The 16,922-nt window shown below is 42.2% G+C and overlaps 1 protein-coding gene across 2 annotated transcripts in view; it reads right to left on the bottom strand.

Annotated features, from left to right (window-relative positions):
- SHROOM2 (shroom family member 2) overlaps positions 1 to 16,922 on the bottom strand; it is a 215,854-nt gene that overhangs the window by 90,805 nt on the left and 108,127 nt on the right. For both annotated transcript variants that reach the window (XM_069761588.1, XM_069761589.1), the window contains exon 3: positions 587 to 718. In XM_069761588.1, coding sequence (XP_069617689.1) covers positions 587 to 718 — 132 coding nt within the window. The remainder of the gene's footprint in view (positions 1 to 586; positions 719 to 16,922) is intronic.

Below are 16,922 nucleotides of genomic sequence, written 5' to 3'. Positions count from 1 at the left end.
AGAAAACAGGGTATATAAGGGAGTCGGGAATGGCGAGAACAGTCATCTGGAATGGTCTGACAACTTCTCTCAGGATAGTTCGAGGGACAGGTCCTTATCTTTGGAGAGGGAGACATCTCAATCCAGCCAAACCTGGCTGAGAGAAGCATGCAGGGCCAGGCCCAGATGACTGGACTCCTCCTTCCTGGCTTCTTTTTAAACTATTAGCCCTGTAAAGTCCCTGAAATATGTCAAGGAGGCTTGCGTATTTTAAATAAGCAATATCTGTTCAGTCACTGAAGGTACACATAGCAACCTTAAATTACGTGGGATTATAATACAATGTAATAGACAAGTTTATGAAATAAAACCTAAAAAGGGTACAGAGATAAGATTACGTTGCTTCAAGCTACAGCCAATATCCTGATGCTTCACAAACGCAGCTGGCCGTCCACCTCCTAACCCCACGAACCGAATGGGGACTAAGCTGCTGCTACACCCCTCTGGTGACGGCATATCTTCCATAAATACAAGAGGACTTGTTTGATCCTAGCAGATATCGGGGGAAGTTGCACTGCTACAAGCAATAGACATTAAAAACAATTACCTGGAATGATATCTGTTCCCCCACGTAGGGTTGAAGTTTGAGCTTGCAAGCTGTGCAGTCAAAGACTCCATGGGATTTTCAATAAATTTTGTAGAGTGCCAAGAATGAGGTCTATAAGTAATATCATTTTTCCTACAAAAGAAGAAAATTAAAAGAAAAAAAGTTATTAATATTTACTTTAAGTACACAGACATTTCAACATTAAATGTCATTTGCCATAAAACTAGCGGCATACAAACTGAATTCTGGAATAATCCATTATGGTCACAGATCTAATTTCAAAGGTTTTATAACTGAAAAATGGATAATTGAATAACAAACCTAGCCATACATGTATTAAAGGAGGCATGCTTGCCTGCAAATAGTATCCCCTGGATAAAAGTGAATTGTTAGCTCATGGAGGGTCATACTGGTGGGACCCACATGATTGCCAAGCAGGAACACTGGTGTGTCCCCCAGAAGCAAGAATGGAGGCCTTGAATAAACTGGCTAGCAGCGCAAGAGCTCTGCTGCTCCAGGTAATGCCTCTGGCACTGACAAGGGTGGCCAAGTACAGCGCTACGCTTGGCTGTTTCATCTCTTTGGGGGCAGAGACTAACTGTAACTTTATATCTGAAACATCTTGTAAGAATTTCTAGCTCACATTATAAAAATTCCACCAGTGACCAGACCACTGATCATCAATGAATATGTGGTCACAGTCCATAAAAATGAAGGGAAGTTTTAAAGAGATAAATTGCTGCAAAGTTTTAGTAAGGCCCATTCATGTCAAGGAGAACGAACTCTTCATGCAATGAGAATTAAGAGTGCAACTAGTGATTATATTTAGGGGTATTATATGGTGGGGGGTTCAATCTTTTTTCGAGGAGAATTAGATATTTGACAAGGCATACCAGAGAGAGTGACATCAGTCTGATCGGCATTGCCTTTCACTTCGTCCAGCAAACCGGCTCAAAGTGATCCAGTAGTGTAATTGTTAATATTGTTCCCCTGTTCTCATTGAGTGGTAGATACTGTTTATTTAGCATGTAATTCATGCTGTGATCTAAGGTCCCCCTACTTAATGGGCCAACGCTGGTGATATTGGTTTAATGTGCATTGAGGTCTCCTGACTCTCCCCAACAGTTGATGTCAGGAAAGATGAGGATCAAATGTGTCTTGGTTCGGATCCTTTTTTCTCTGTAAGTTAAAACGCCACCAGGAGTCTGACAATGGCTCTCTAGTAGAGAACACAGGAGCGCTCGGCACAAGTGTTCGAGTGTAAGGAAGAATCAGCAGAGATAGGCGGCCAAACAATCGATCTGCCTAATCATCGTTTGGCCGACAGCTATCTATTGTGTATGGAGGCCCTTAGTGGCCTGCTCCTCTCGTTTAGAGTTTGCTTTTATATTTTTGTATTATGGGGTGTATTATAATTTTAGATTTCTTAAGTATCTTCAGCCTTTTAGACCATGAATAGCAATGCATTGTGTATGCTTGACCATTTGTCAAAACTAAATCTCACTCCTGCTGCTCTAGAACTTTTCAATACACTAAGGCTAGGTTCACGCTAATAATGCTGTTCGCTAAGCACTAAGGAAACTTGAACAGAGCTCTAACATAGCCATTCACTTCCATTAAGCCAATGCAGTCTTTTTCAGACATGTACAAAATTTGTCTGAAACACATGAATACTGGAGGAATGAGGCCAAACCGAGTTCACTCCTTCGGCTAAACTGAAGTGAAGGGCTCTGTCGGGGAGACAGTACTATATAAGTGAGAACCTTGCCTAAAACTTGTACGTTTTACTATCTGCACCATTTAAAGATTAATAGCTAGTTGAGAAAAAATAAAATCAAAATAGTGACATCCATGTCAAAATTCAAACCGATGTAGTTCAATGTAGGGGACATACTTCTATAGGTTTCAAAGTGTATATCCTACGCATACATACAAATGTGAACCTAACTTTAGTTGAGTGAGCATCCATGTGCTCTTGAAGAAAGCAACAGGGTTGTGTGTGGTAAAATACAACAAGTCCAATCTTTCTTTTCCCTGACATCGGCTACCTGGAAAAAGTTGGGTCATAACCATAATAATCAAATGGACCTCTTGCTCATCCTAGCTAAACAATGTTTAAATAATGCGTTTGTATGCCACCGTAAAACACTCATATTTTATCATATGATAAAAAAGGTCCAAAAACCAAGGCACCAGACATTCTCCGATTAGTCGTCCACTTATGGCTGGACAAAGGCGCTGGACAAAGGCGCTATGTGGCCGAAACGTTGCAGGTTATTTACTTTGTTAATTAATAAAGCTATTAATGATCGGAGAATGTCTGGTGCCTTGGATTTTGGATCTTTTGATGTTCTGACAACATTGTGGAGCGTAGTACCAAGACTGCCAAGATTGCGGAGAGATTCATGGAAATATACCATTTGTAAAAGGAAATACAGACGCCATCACAATGGAATATGAAACGACACAATACTACATAACACGGAATGTTGTACACGGTAACTAATTAGATTTATCATGTATGACATAAGATAAATCTAAAATGCATTACGACAAGGCAAAGGCACAGAAAGGGGAGCACAGGAGTCTATGAGGATTCACTACGGATACAAGAACTAGTCAACCATGGTCACAAGGAAGGGACACTACAGCAATACTGTACCTCATGGAACTTCTCAAGATGTTCATGAGAAAACTCCTGGCCACAAGGAGATCTTTATCTGATGGCATGGTCTTTGTTATAATATTCACCATTACTTGCCTCTTCCTGAGCCGCCAGGAAGCAATAGAGAGGACAAACCAGTTTGAGATGTCAATCCACTCCAACCGATTAAATTAATTTACTAGAAGCCTCAGTGTAGAGGACCGAGTACAAGATATTACATACATTAAAAAATATTTTGAAAAAAAAAATTATATTATTTTGGATCCGTATTTGCACAATATAGCAGAGAGTTTCTACTTTGGTGCTCACATTAGGCTTACAGATAAGATCAAAGCCTTAGATAGCAGCGAAAGATGGCAGCCACAAATATTGAATAACTGAAGGTCCAGCTATCATTTGGGAAACCACAATAACCACTCACTCCTATCTAAACTTGCACTTTTAGTTGCTTGGATGGAGGCAAGCGGCTAAACCCACCTCTCTACCAACTCATCAACCACAATCAGACAAAATAAAATTGAACATGAAACCAAGAGTGTGGGGTTGGGGGGAAAAGGCAAGTAAAAACCACAGCCTTTAGACTATTGACTAATATACAGTCATGGCCAAAAGTATTGACACCCCTGCAATTCTGTCAGATAATACTCAGTTTCTTCCTGAAAATGATTGCAAACACAAATTATTTGGTATTATCTTCATTTAATTTGTCTTTAATGAAAAAACACAAAAGAGAATGAAGCAAAAAATTGATCATTTCACACAAAACTCCAAAAATGGGCCAGACAAAAGTATTGGCACCCTCAGCCTAATACTTGGTTACACAACCTTTAGCCAAAATAACTGCGACCAACCGCTTCCGGTAACCATCAATGAGTTTTTTACAATGCTCTGCTGGAATTTTAGACCATTCTTCTTTGGCAAATTGCTCCAGGTCCCTGATATTTGAAGGATGCCTTCTCCAAACTGCCATTTTTAGATCTCTCCACAAGAGTTCTATGGGATTCAGGTCTGGACTCATTGCTGGCCACCTTAGAAGTCTCCAGTGCTTTCTCAAACCATTTTCTAGTGTGTTTTGGGTCATTGTCCTGCTGGAAGACCCATGGCCTCTGAGGGAGACCCAGCTTTCTCACACTGGGCCCAAATTATGCTGCAAAATTTGTTGGTAGTCTTCAGACTTCATAATGCCATGCACACGGTCAAGCAGTCCAGTGCCAGAGGCAGCAAAGCAACCCCAAAACATCAGGGAACCTCCACCATGTTTGACTGTAGGGACCGTGTTCTTTTCTTTGAATGCCTCTTTTTTTCTCCTGTAAACTCTATGTTGATGCGTTTGACCAAAAAGCTCTACTTTTGTCTCATCTGACCAGAGAACATTCTTCCAAAACGTTTTAGGCTTTTTCAGGTAAATTTTGGCAAACTCCAGCCTGGCTTTTTTATGTCTCGGGGTAAGAAGTGGGGTCTTCCTGGGTCTCCTACCATACAGTCTCTTTTCATTCAGACGCCGACGAATAGTACGGGTTGACACTGTTGTAACCTCGGACTGCAGGGCAGCTTGAACTTGCTTGGATGTTAGTCGAGGTTCTTTATCCAACATCCGCACAATCTTGCGTTGAACTCTCTTGTCAATTTTTCTTTTCCGTCCACATCTAGGTAGGTTAGCCACAGTGCCATGGGCTTTAAACTTCTTGATGACACTGCGCACGGTAGACACAGGAACATTCAGGTCTTTGGAGATGGACTTGTAGCCTGGAGATTGCTCATGCTTCCTCACAATTTGGTTTCTCAAGTCCTCAGACAGTTCTTTGAGCATGGAGAAAAGAAGGAAGGCCAATGTGGTACACACAAGGACACAGGACAGAGGTTGAGTCAACTTGAATCCATGTCAACTGGCGGCAAGTGTGATTTAGTTATTGGCAACACCTGTTAGGTGCCACAGGTAAGTTACAGGCGCTGTTAATTACACAAATTAGAGAAGCATCACATGATTTTTCGAACAGTGCCAATACTTTTGTCCACCCCCTTTTTTATGTTTGGTGTGGAATTATATCCAATTTGGCTTTAGGACAATTCTTTTTGTGTTTTTTGATGTAAGACAAATTAAATGAAGATAATACCAAACAATTTGTGTTTGCAATCATTTTCAGGAAGAAAATGAGTATTATCTGCCAGAATTGCAGGGGTGTCAATACTTTTTGCCATGACTGTAGTCCGATGATCCTTACAATCATGGCCAGCTATCTAATTGGCATGGGGGTAGGGTATCCTGACTCCCAAAAGAAGTTGAAAACATATGCACACTCAGTCGAGTATATATATATATATATATATATATATATATATATATATATATATATATATATATATATATATATATATATATATATATATATATATATATATATATATAGCGGTATGGGAAAGAATAGTTAGCAGCTGACTGTATGAAAGCATATAAGCACCCTTGGGAAGGTTATACATTCTATACTTTTATTTTTTGTAGATCTAGTGGCTTTAAAGTTATTGAGTAGTCCGTCTAACTGGGGAGCCAAGGAACATTGTGGTGATTTGGCAGCCCATGGCAGTTTTAACAAAAAAAAAAACTGAAGACAGAAAATGTTTCCATTGTAGTTACATTTATTGAGTATTTATAGGGAGGGGTTTGCAGACGATCTAAAAAAAAAAAACCCTTGAAAAGGGTTTTCTCTGCATCGTAAAAACAGTAAGTTTTTATAAAAGAAATCTCCCTTCTCAAAAATGTAAGGACTTTTAATGACATGGTTGCCTGTTTGCGCAGCCACCGCTATCAGGAGGTACCCGATCTAGGCAAATAATCTGCTCTTGCAAGCTCTTTGGTATATAGCTTGTCAATGCTGATCTGAAAGTGTCCGGGTCGCTGCTCTCCTCTGAAGCTGCAGATGCCACGCTGTCTCCTCCTGGCGCAATGAGAACAGAGACAGGGCCGCTGATTGGCAAACACTTGCTAGCACACCATCCCTGGTAGCACTTCATCCATGGTGGACATCTAAGGTACATCACTCTTACTGGTAGGTAATGTGTGCGGATTTTGATGCGAATCTGTGCTGCCAAAAACGCAGCGGAAACGCATCAAACCCACAGTGTGGCGCACAGCCAATGTTAGTCTATGTGAAATTGTCGTTTGCTGTGCACATGCTGTGGGAGAAAAAAAAAACGCGGAATTGCGGCTTTTTTCCCCCCGCAGCATGTCAATTCTTTTGGCGTTTCTGCACCCATTGACTTCCATTAAGTCAGGCACATCCGCAGCAAAACTGCAGGTGTAAAAAAGATCTGTGGTTTAGCTGCGGATAAAACGCTGCAGATAGGGAGGGAGTGTGTGGGCGGAGCTATGTGCGTGTATGTGTGTGTGTCAGTGTCTGCGTGCTTGTGTCCCTGTGTGTGTGCGGGTCCGTGTAAGCAACCATTGTCTGATAGGACTACTGCTCCCATCCGGCAATGAATGCTCACAGTGACAGCATTGCCGATGATGGGAAAGTAGTCCCATCAGACAATGGCTGTGTTCAGTAGTAAAAAAACAAAACATACAGAACATACAACTTATAATATACAGTACATACACACAACATAAAGCACATAACATACAGTACATACTTACCAGTCACCTAGTTCCCGAAGCCCTCGATTCTCCTGTAATAACATAATAAATCAACCTATACTTGCCTTTCCACCGTAGTCCAGTTAATAAAGTGTCCCACGGCGATCTCCCATGTAGAACAGTGACATTGGGCGATGTCAGCGCTCTACAGGGGCCTCGCGATGAACTGACAGCGGAGGTAATCCTCCGAGATGTATATCCCTCCACCGTTGCCAGGACAGAGGTCATTTAAGTTCATTTTCTAGCCGGCAACGCCGTGTGAGAAAATTCCCATGCAGCACTGCCATAAAGCGAGAGAATGAACTCAGGTAACCTCTTCAGCGATGCACTGCAGGAGCCATTATCTCCTGTCAGTGCATCACAGGAGGCCTATAGAGCAGTGACATGACACTTGTTATTAAATGGACTATGTCGGATAGGGAGTATACGGTTGGTTTATTATTTTTTATTTTTTGCAGGTGATCGATGGCTTCGGGAAATTGGGCGCAATTTCTGGGGAGGCTGGGAGCTGGTACTTGTAGCCGGGGGGGGGAAGGGGAAGTATCCATGGTCCCTCTCTAGGCTATGAATATCAGCCTGCAGCAGTCTGCATAGCCTTTCTGGCTATAAATTATAGGGGGACCCTACGTCATTTTTTGGGGTGGTCCCCCTATTTTAATAGCCAGGGAAGGCTAAATATACAGCTGCGGGCTGATATTCATAGCCTGGGAAGCTCCATGGGTATTAACCCATTTCCATGCCCCCAGTTGCTGGCTTTCCCGCTCTGGACTTGAAAATTGTGCGGGAGCCCACGCAATTTTTTTTCCATTTTTTTTTTAAAAATTAAACAGATATTGCGTTTACGGCTAGGGTCACACTTGCAAAAAACTTGCACCTCAATACCCGGCACGGCCGTCGGCACTTGGGACCAGAGTGTGTGGCTGCATGTATTTTCTACGGCAGTGGTGGGTACTGAGGTGCGAGACTCGGGCGAGTTTCTCGCAAGTGTGACCCTGGCCAACGCAGATTTTGTGTGTGTGTGTGTGTATTTAACTCTTTAAGTATCATTTTATTATGTTTATTACTAAACATTGGGCTTGGTATTATCTATCTATAGATATATATATATATATATATATGGATTATTATAATTCAGGTTTGGTATTTGCCTGGGGGGCTCTACACCCGGACTCTATTTGTGCTGCTCTAATTTTCTTCCTCTTATAGATATAGCTATCTATAGATAGATATATCTATACATAGATGGATGATTATATATATATATATATATATATATATATATATATATATATATATATATATATAGCTAGATATATCTATCTATCAATAGAAATATATATATATTTATCTATCTATCTAATCTTTCTGTGTGTGTACACATTCTTCAATGGAGTATGTAAATGAAGAGATTGGACAAGAAATGACATCACAATTTTTTTTTTTGATCAATAATAGATCTTTATTTGGCTTTCAAAAACGCATAGAAATCTGCATAAAAAAACCGCATCAAATCCGCACCTGCGTTTTCTGGGAAGAAAGAATCTGCAACGTGTGCACATACCCGTACTGCACATACATGTGAACAAAAACCCCACAGCAGCACAAAGAGGTGCACAGGCCTCCACGTGAGTTTACGTGAAAAGATGTTGTAATACCTGGAAGATCAAGGGAAGAAAACATTCATATCAAGGTTGTGCAATATATGGAGTTTACTTAGCCACATCCTGCAGAAAAGATGGCTCCTAGAACTAATGAGATATTCTGGAAATTGTGGTTCTACACCTGGAAGGCAATAAGCTGCCTAATAAAGAAAAGAACATTTCAAGCATATTTTAAAAAACAGCAAATACGTCTACAGAAACAGCTAATGTTTTGAAGAAAGAAAGAAAAAAATAACTACCACAACACAAAAGAGCTATTGTCCCAAGGTCCCCTAATGGTTACTGAAAGTGGTGGTGTAACCGCTGTGAACCAGCCCTTTATAGCAGCTTCCTCTTTATTTGGGTACTCGAAACGGATTTGTACCACAGCTTTTTTCAAACAATTTAATCCTGCCACCCTGTGGTCACAGTATGAAATGGCTGAGCGCCATTTTACAAAGCAACATATTATGACCATGACTTCACCATGTATTTTATTCATAAAATAATGTATAATGAATCAAGACTTTAGGTAGTACTTAGTCATTTATTAGAAGACAAAAAACTAATGCACTTTTAAAAGAACAGAATTGGAAGAAACTACCCCCCCCCCCCTCCCTCCTTCGTTAGAGCGCAGATCAATTAATTCCAGAGGTGGCGCAGAAAGATATGAAATTAGATGAACGTGTATATTTTCTTCTGGACATCACATTCACTCTTGTGGAAAGCCAGGTGACAAATCTCAGGTTTCCCACTCGGAAGGACTGGCCTTGTTTTTATTATGTTTTAGGAAGTAATAGGACCACATAGGGAATAGATATGCCATGGAGCTGTGTTCCTCAACTCCAGTCCTTGAGAGCCACCAACAGGTTATGTTTTCAGGATTTCCTTAGAGCTGCCCTGGTGACAACTGCTTAACCTTGACAGGCATTCCATCACCCTGGCAATACTAAGTAAACCCTGAAAACATGACCTGTTGGTGGCTCTCATAGACTGGAGTTGAGGAACACTGCCGTGGAGAGCAACAAGAGTAGGGTGAGGATACAAAGGCTGGTCCTGGTCAGATGGACTAGGCGTGACCATGTACTACATGGGTGCCCACTGACATAAATGGGAGATGTGGCGAAATACATAAAGTAGTAGTTGGTATCAGGTTCTCTGGCAGAAACAAATCTCCAGGAGGTTCAGTGGACAGAACTGAATGTCAGTTATTGATGAATCCAATAATTAAGGACACGAATACTCAACCTAAAAAAACGAGAAGGGTGTTTTTTTGGTGGGGAGGGGTGCTGAATTTCTATTGTTTTCTTTGCCCGATTTGAGGTCTGTCTAACAAATTGTACAATCCTGAGACACGAGAACTCATATAGGAGGCACTCCATTGTAGATGGAAATGTGGCAGAGATTTTTATCCAATTAGTAATAGGGTGCAGGTCGGCTGCGAGACTGCCAAGTCATCTGGGTAATTTCGCAATGCATTTCTGGGAACGGAAGCTGGCGGCAGCCTCGCCGCTCGCGCGCATCAGTGGACGCCGGAGGGTGAGTATATAACTATTTTTTATTTTAATTATTTTTTTTAACAGACACATGGTGCCCACACTGCTGTATACTGCGTGGGCTGTGTTATATACTGCGTGGGCTGTGTTATATACTGCGTGGGCTGTGTTATATACTGCGTGGGCTGTGTTATATACTGCGTGGGCTGTGCTATATACTGCGTGGGCTGTGCTATATACTGCGTGGGCTGTGCTATATACTGCGTGGGCTGTGCTATATACTGCGTGGGCTGTGCTATATACTGCGTGGGCTGTGCTATATACTATGTGGCTGTGCTATATACTATGTGGCTCTACTATATCCTGCACCCCGAACCCCTGACATCCAGCGCCCTGAACCCCCGACATCCTGTGGCCAATCAGCGACAGACGCAGTCCAGCCGTGAATTGACAAGGGATTTAAACCACGCTTCGCTGATTGGTCGCGGCCTGCCGGGCACGACCAATCAGCGATATTGGCACGGGATTTAAACACCACTTCAGTGATTGGTCGCGGCCGGCCGTGAGCTACCAATCAGTGATATTGGCGCGGAATTTAACCCCCACTCACAGCGCAACCTACATACATACATACATACATATATTCTAGAATACCCGATGCGCTAGAATTGGGCCACCATTTAGTATGCCATATAATTAGGCAATCCCTGCATGTGTCGCAGCTGTCGAACAGCCGAGAGTCAGGCAGCCACAGGACTCAAACATATTATTCGAGCACTCCGAAGACACTCCGTTAGCACCCGAGCGTGGTTGGAAAACGCCTTATCCGAGCAAATTCGCTCATCACTATTAAACATTAAAAAAGTGACAATCCAGGTTTCGAAAACAGAGAAAAAGAAAATTTCCTGAAGAGTCTACCGCTTGAAAAATGGATATTTTTAAACGCCTGAGAAAGAGGTTGTGTGCTCGTAGCCTTAGACGAGCTGACCTGCAGCAGTAAATGCCCATCGCCTTACATGAAAGCATCATTTAATAGCCTGCTTGGACAGACTGCCTGAACTCTTATGCACACAGAACAATTATTAATGCAGTGCTACATTTGTGTGAAGTGTAAAGGTTATTAATGGTATATTGACCTCATAAGTGGGATGCTTCACATAGGAGACCCTTTAACTGCATTGTCAAGAACAGTATATATAGGCTCCTCATAAGCCACAATTCCACATACTGTAGTTTGGTGGTACAAATTGACATTGCACATTTATAGCCAGAGTCCCCGAGTTTGCCAGGCCATCCATGCTGCTTGGTGGATCAACTTCATGGTGAATTTCCTGAGATTCATTTCCCTACAAATTTCACACACTGCTGAAGACTAATGACATCAGGTGTGGGCGCGCGGAGTTTTCCATAATGCCCTAAAACTATATCACCAGGTCTAGCACAGCCAATCAGGGGGGCTAATACTGCCAATATAAAGGATGGAGGCCAAGGAGCACCACTGTCTGCTTGTACAGTGCAGGAATAGGAGGTCAGAGTGCACCGTTCATTCCACCTAAGTGGGTGTATTACTATCAGTGCTCTCTCTCTCTGCCAGGTATAGGCAGCAGAATCTCCATTATCTGTGCCAGTGATGGACGAGACTGGCATCTATGCAGAAGTGGAAAACAATGGTGGCAGTCAAGCAGTATAAAGCAATAATGTGACTGCCACCAGGTTTACTACAGTAATGGACAACGATTGCTACGTCATAGTGGGGGTGCGATATACAAGTCCAGTATGCATGCTTTCACCAGCATAACCCCACAATTTAATGCATGTTCTAATTTCTTTTCCTTAAAGTAGGCCAACCTTTTAAGAGTAAAGGGTGCCACTGATCTGTGCCCTGAGATAATCCTGGCTTGGAGATCTGAAAACAATCCTTTTGGGAATGACATACATGGGCAGCAGTGGGACGTTATACAGACACTAGATGGTGGCCCGATTCTAACGCATTGGGTATTATAGAATATGTATTTATGTATGTACATAGCAGCCACATAGTACATATATAGCACAGGCCACGCAGTATATAGGAGCCATGTAATATATAGAAGACAAATACTACGTGGCCTGTGCTATATACTATGTGGCTGCTATATACATACATATTGTAGAATACCTGATGCGCTAATACAGGCCACGCAATATATAACAGTGGCCACACAGTATACCACAGCCACGTACTATATAACACAGCCCTCCCAGTATATAGCAGCCACACAGTATATAACACAGGCGACGTAGTATATAACACAGGCCACGTAATATATAGCACAGTCCACGCAGTATATAGCAGCCACGTAGTATATAACACTGCCCACGCAGTATATAACAGTGGCCATGTAATATATAGCACAGCCCACGCAGTATATAGCACTGCCTATGTAGTATATAGCAGCCACACGGTATCTAACACAGCCCACGTAGTATACAGCAGTGTGAGCACCATATTCCTGTAAAAAAAAAATAATTAAAATAAAAAATAGTTATATACTCACCCCTGGGATCCAGCAAAGCTCCGGCGATACACGCGCGTCTGCCGCAATCTTCCATTCCTAGGATGCATTGCGAAATTATCTAGATGACTTAGCGGTCTCGCGAGACCGCTAAGTCTTCTGGGTAATTCTGCAATGCATCGCCGGGAACGGAAGATGGTGGCAGGCGCGTGCGGCTCGGCGGATTACGGAGGGTGAGAATAGCAGGTTTTTTGTGATTTATTATTTTTAACATTACATTTTTTTACTATTGATGCCGCATAGGCAGCATCAATAGTAAAAAAGTTGGTCACACAGGGTTAATAGCAGCGGTTACGGAGTGCGTTACCCACGGCATAACGCGGTCCGTTACCGCCGGCATTAACCCTGTGTGAGCGGTGACTGGAGGGGAGTATGCGGGCGCCGGGCACTGACTGCGGGGAGTAAGGAGCGGCCATTTTCTTCTAGACTGTGCCTGTCGCCGATTGGTCGTGGCTGTTTTGCCGCGACCAATCAGCGACTTGGATTTCCATGACAGACAGAGGTCGCGACAAATGAATATCCGTCTCAGAAAGAGGGAAAGACATAAAGACGGAAGTGACCCTTAGACAATTATATAGTAGATACAAGCACATTTCTAAAGCATGACCTATTCATGGAATTTGCCAAAAACAACTCCAACCTAGATATAGAAGTAACGTGATGGTCAAACAGAGGGTGCGCTTAGGCTGAACCTCGAGCGTCCATATATCAGAAGACCATTTATTTACATACTAACCAAGGCCAACTTGACTTCAGTAAATGTAAAACAGATATGTCTATGTAAAATGCACTAAAGCAAATTTGCCGTAACAAATATTTTTCAAGAATTTATAGCAGCGAACAAAACATGTCTCAAGAATCTACTCCACTGAAGAAACTATTCCAAGAATGTTATTGTACCTGGTCAGATGATGTGCTTCACATGGACCTTATCTTGTGTAAATTCTCCTGGGGACAAAGTGTTAGTCCGGCCTTTTCATGCCTTGTTTAGATGAATTATAATGTCAGTTACACAATGGCAGCCAAGTGGAAAGAGAAGAAACTGAGAACTGTACATCCAAAGACTGAGGAATGCAAAATAGAGAACAGTCCCTCTGAAAATGAGAAAAACTAAGAGGCTCTTGAGTCCTGCCAAGGAAAACACCGAGAGCTATTCAAAAGGAGACCTAAACGCCAGCAGATGGCTGAGAAGCTGTTTCAATTATTGCATTAGTCCATAATCTCTAACCTGTTCTCATCAGCCAAAGCAAAACTGTAATTTCCAGTATATCCAGACAGCCTGAACACAAGGCATCAGGGCCGGCTCCAAGTTTTTGTGGGAGGCCCGCCGGGCGCCTTCATTTTAAATTTTTCCTCCCCACCTTCCAAGAGCTATAACTTAAACTTTTCAGTCTACAGATTGTCAGGGCTTGGATTTTTTGGAAAACATAACTTTCTGATCTCTTTTTAGCCAATTTTATTTTATCATTTGGACGGTCACCGTATGGGATAATAAATATTATGATATTTTCAAAGCTGAACAGTTAGTTATGCACGTGGTGTTACCAGATATGCTTGGGATTTTTACCATTTAATACACGGTATGTGCTGCAAACAGAAAACGGGGGTGGGGGATTATAAACTTTTATATATTTTTTTATTGGTTCACCAGAAGTCTTAAATTACAGATCACTAATAGAGCACACTGCACTACTCAAGTAGTGAAGTGTACTGTCAACTTGCCCATCTCCTATGAACCTAGCCAAGAGGGATTCAGAAGGTCTACCAGCTGCCATGACAACGCCATTCCACAGTCATGTTGTAGGAGGAGTAGATGGCCATCAGAAGGGACATCTACCTCCATGTTTAACCACTGAAACGTGGTGGTCTAACAGATTAAACTGTTGCGATTGAGTGAGCCAGATTCTCAGACTGCTCCATAGATTACATGCAACTTAACGCCTGGGCAGAGAGGGACATCCATGCTTGGTGGACTCTGGCGCTTGCCTGGGCTTCCCAGAGGTCGCTTGTCAACTATATGACTGGAGACGTGTGCATTATCGCTCTATTCATTTTCTGTGGGACTACCAAAGATATCAGAGCTCTGCTTTAACATATCTCCCTATGGCTCCCAACAAGGATTTTTCAAGGGCGGCATGTAGATGCCAGCATCATACACCAAGTGTCAGTCATTTTATGCCGTGGCCATGCAAGTGACCAATGTCTGATGTAGAATTAATGGAGTCTGAATTCTTTGCCTTAAATATATCATATGTGCAGGTAAACTAAAGTTAATGAATAGTCTTACAAGGCTGTCAATATATATGTCTCTTTGGAATTTCACACCTAGATTATTCACTACAAAATATGACAAACATGCATAATTTTCAGTTTAATGCCTATAAAGTGCATCAGAATTCCCATGGCAACTTTTTGGTCACAGGTATTTGGTGGATAATGGACTTAAGTCCTGCTTTGTCACCACATTGATGATGGTACAGAAGCAACTTTTAAGAAAAAATCAATCATTCTAGCGCTCAGATTCAACTGGTTTTCAATGGATGTGCTGAAATTTTCAGTATGTACCATATAGACCTCATCCATCTATCTAACCTCCTGATGAGCCGTGTGGTGAAACGCATAGAGGTCACATGACATCTAAGTGATAAGTACCCTCTGACTATTCCTTTGCCATCATGCGTTATTCTATATCTTACTGATGTACTTAAGGGAGGTTCATATCTATGGACATTGTTCTGGTCACTATCTAATATCCTATTTGAGGATTAAGCCTTTGGCTATATCTATAGATATCTAATCAGTATAGAATTGTCGGATATTACATTTGTGGATTGGGATTTGATCATATAAATTGTATTGGCACCCACAAACCCTCTGTCTCCAGATAATGTATATGGTGTATCTTTTGCAATCCCTGGGGTAAGGGTCTATTAGGGCTTCCTAGGGAAAGCAGTCATGGAGCGGGGGCGCCATATCCGCTGACCAGTAGAGTGCCAACTTCCGCTGTGTAGGCAGGGCACCGTGTAGGTATAGTACAGTGGGGTTATGCAATTAGCATTGAATAATCTTTTCCATCACTGTGCATGACGGGCCACAATCTCTGACCTTGTATACACCTTAACATAGTAACATAGTTAGTAAGGCCGAAAAAAGACATTTGTCCATCCAGTTCAGCCTATTTTCCATCATAATAAATCCCCAGATCTACGTCCTTCTACAGAACCTAATAATTGTATGATACAATATTGTTCTGCTCCAGGAAGACATCCAGGCCTCTCTTGAACCCCTCGACTGAGTTCGCCATCACCACCTCCTCAGGCAAGCAATTCCAGATTCTCACTGCCCTAACAGTAAAGAATCCTCTTCTATGTTGGTGGAAAAACCTTCTCTCCTCCAGACGCAAAGAATGCCCCCTTGTGCCCGTCACCTTCCTTGGTATAAACAGATCCTCAGCGAGATATTTGTATTGTCCCCTTATATACTTATACATGGTTATTAGATCGCCCCTCAGTCGTCTTTTTTCTAGACTAAATAATCCTAATTTCGCTAATCTATCTGGGTATTGTAGTTCTCCCATCCCCTTTATTAATTTTGTTGCCCTCCTTTGTACTCTCCCTAGTTCCATTATATCCTTCATGAGCACCGGTGCCCAAAACTGGACACAGTACTCCATGTGCGGTCTAACTAGGGATTTGTACAGAGGCAGTATAATGCTCTCATCATGTGTATCCAGACCTCTTTTAATGCACCCCATGATCCTGTTTGCCTTGGCAGCTGCTGCCTGGCACTGGCTGCTCCAGGTAAGTTTATCATTAACTAGGATCCCCAAGTCCTTCTCCCTGTCAGATTTACCCAGTGGTTTCCCGTTCAGTGTGTAATGGTGATATTGATTCCTTCTTCCCATGTGTATAACCTTACATTTATCATTGTTAAACCTCATCTGCCACCTTTCAGCCCAAGTTTCCAACTTATCCAGATCCATCTGTAGCAGAATACTATCTTCTCTTGTATTAACTGCTTTACATAGTTTTGTATCATCTGCAAATATCGATTTTTTACTGTGTAAACCTTCTACCAGATTAATGAATATGTTGAAGAGAACAGGTCCCAATACCGACCCCTGCGGTACCCCACTGGTCACAGCGACCCAGTTAGAGACTATACCATTTATAACCACCCTCTGCTTTCTATCACTAAGCCAGTTACTAACCCATTTACACACATTTTCCCCCAGACCAAGCATTCTCATTTTGTGTACCAACCTCTTGTGCGGCACGGTATCAAACGCTTTGGAAATATCGAGATATACCACGTCCAATGACTCACCGTGGTCCAGCCTATAGCTTACC

This window comes from Ranitomeya imitator, chromosome 3, assembly GCF_032444005.1.
Source record: "Ranitomeya imitator isolate aRanImi1 chromosome 3, aRanImi1.pri, whole genome shotgun sequence".
Lineage (NCBI taxonomy): Eukaryota > Metazoa > Chordata > Amphibia > Anura > Dendrobatidae > Ranitomeya > Ranitomeya imitator.
This window is presented reverse-complemented; position numbering and strand designations above follow the sequence as displayed.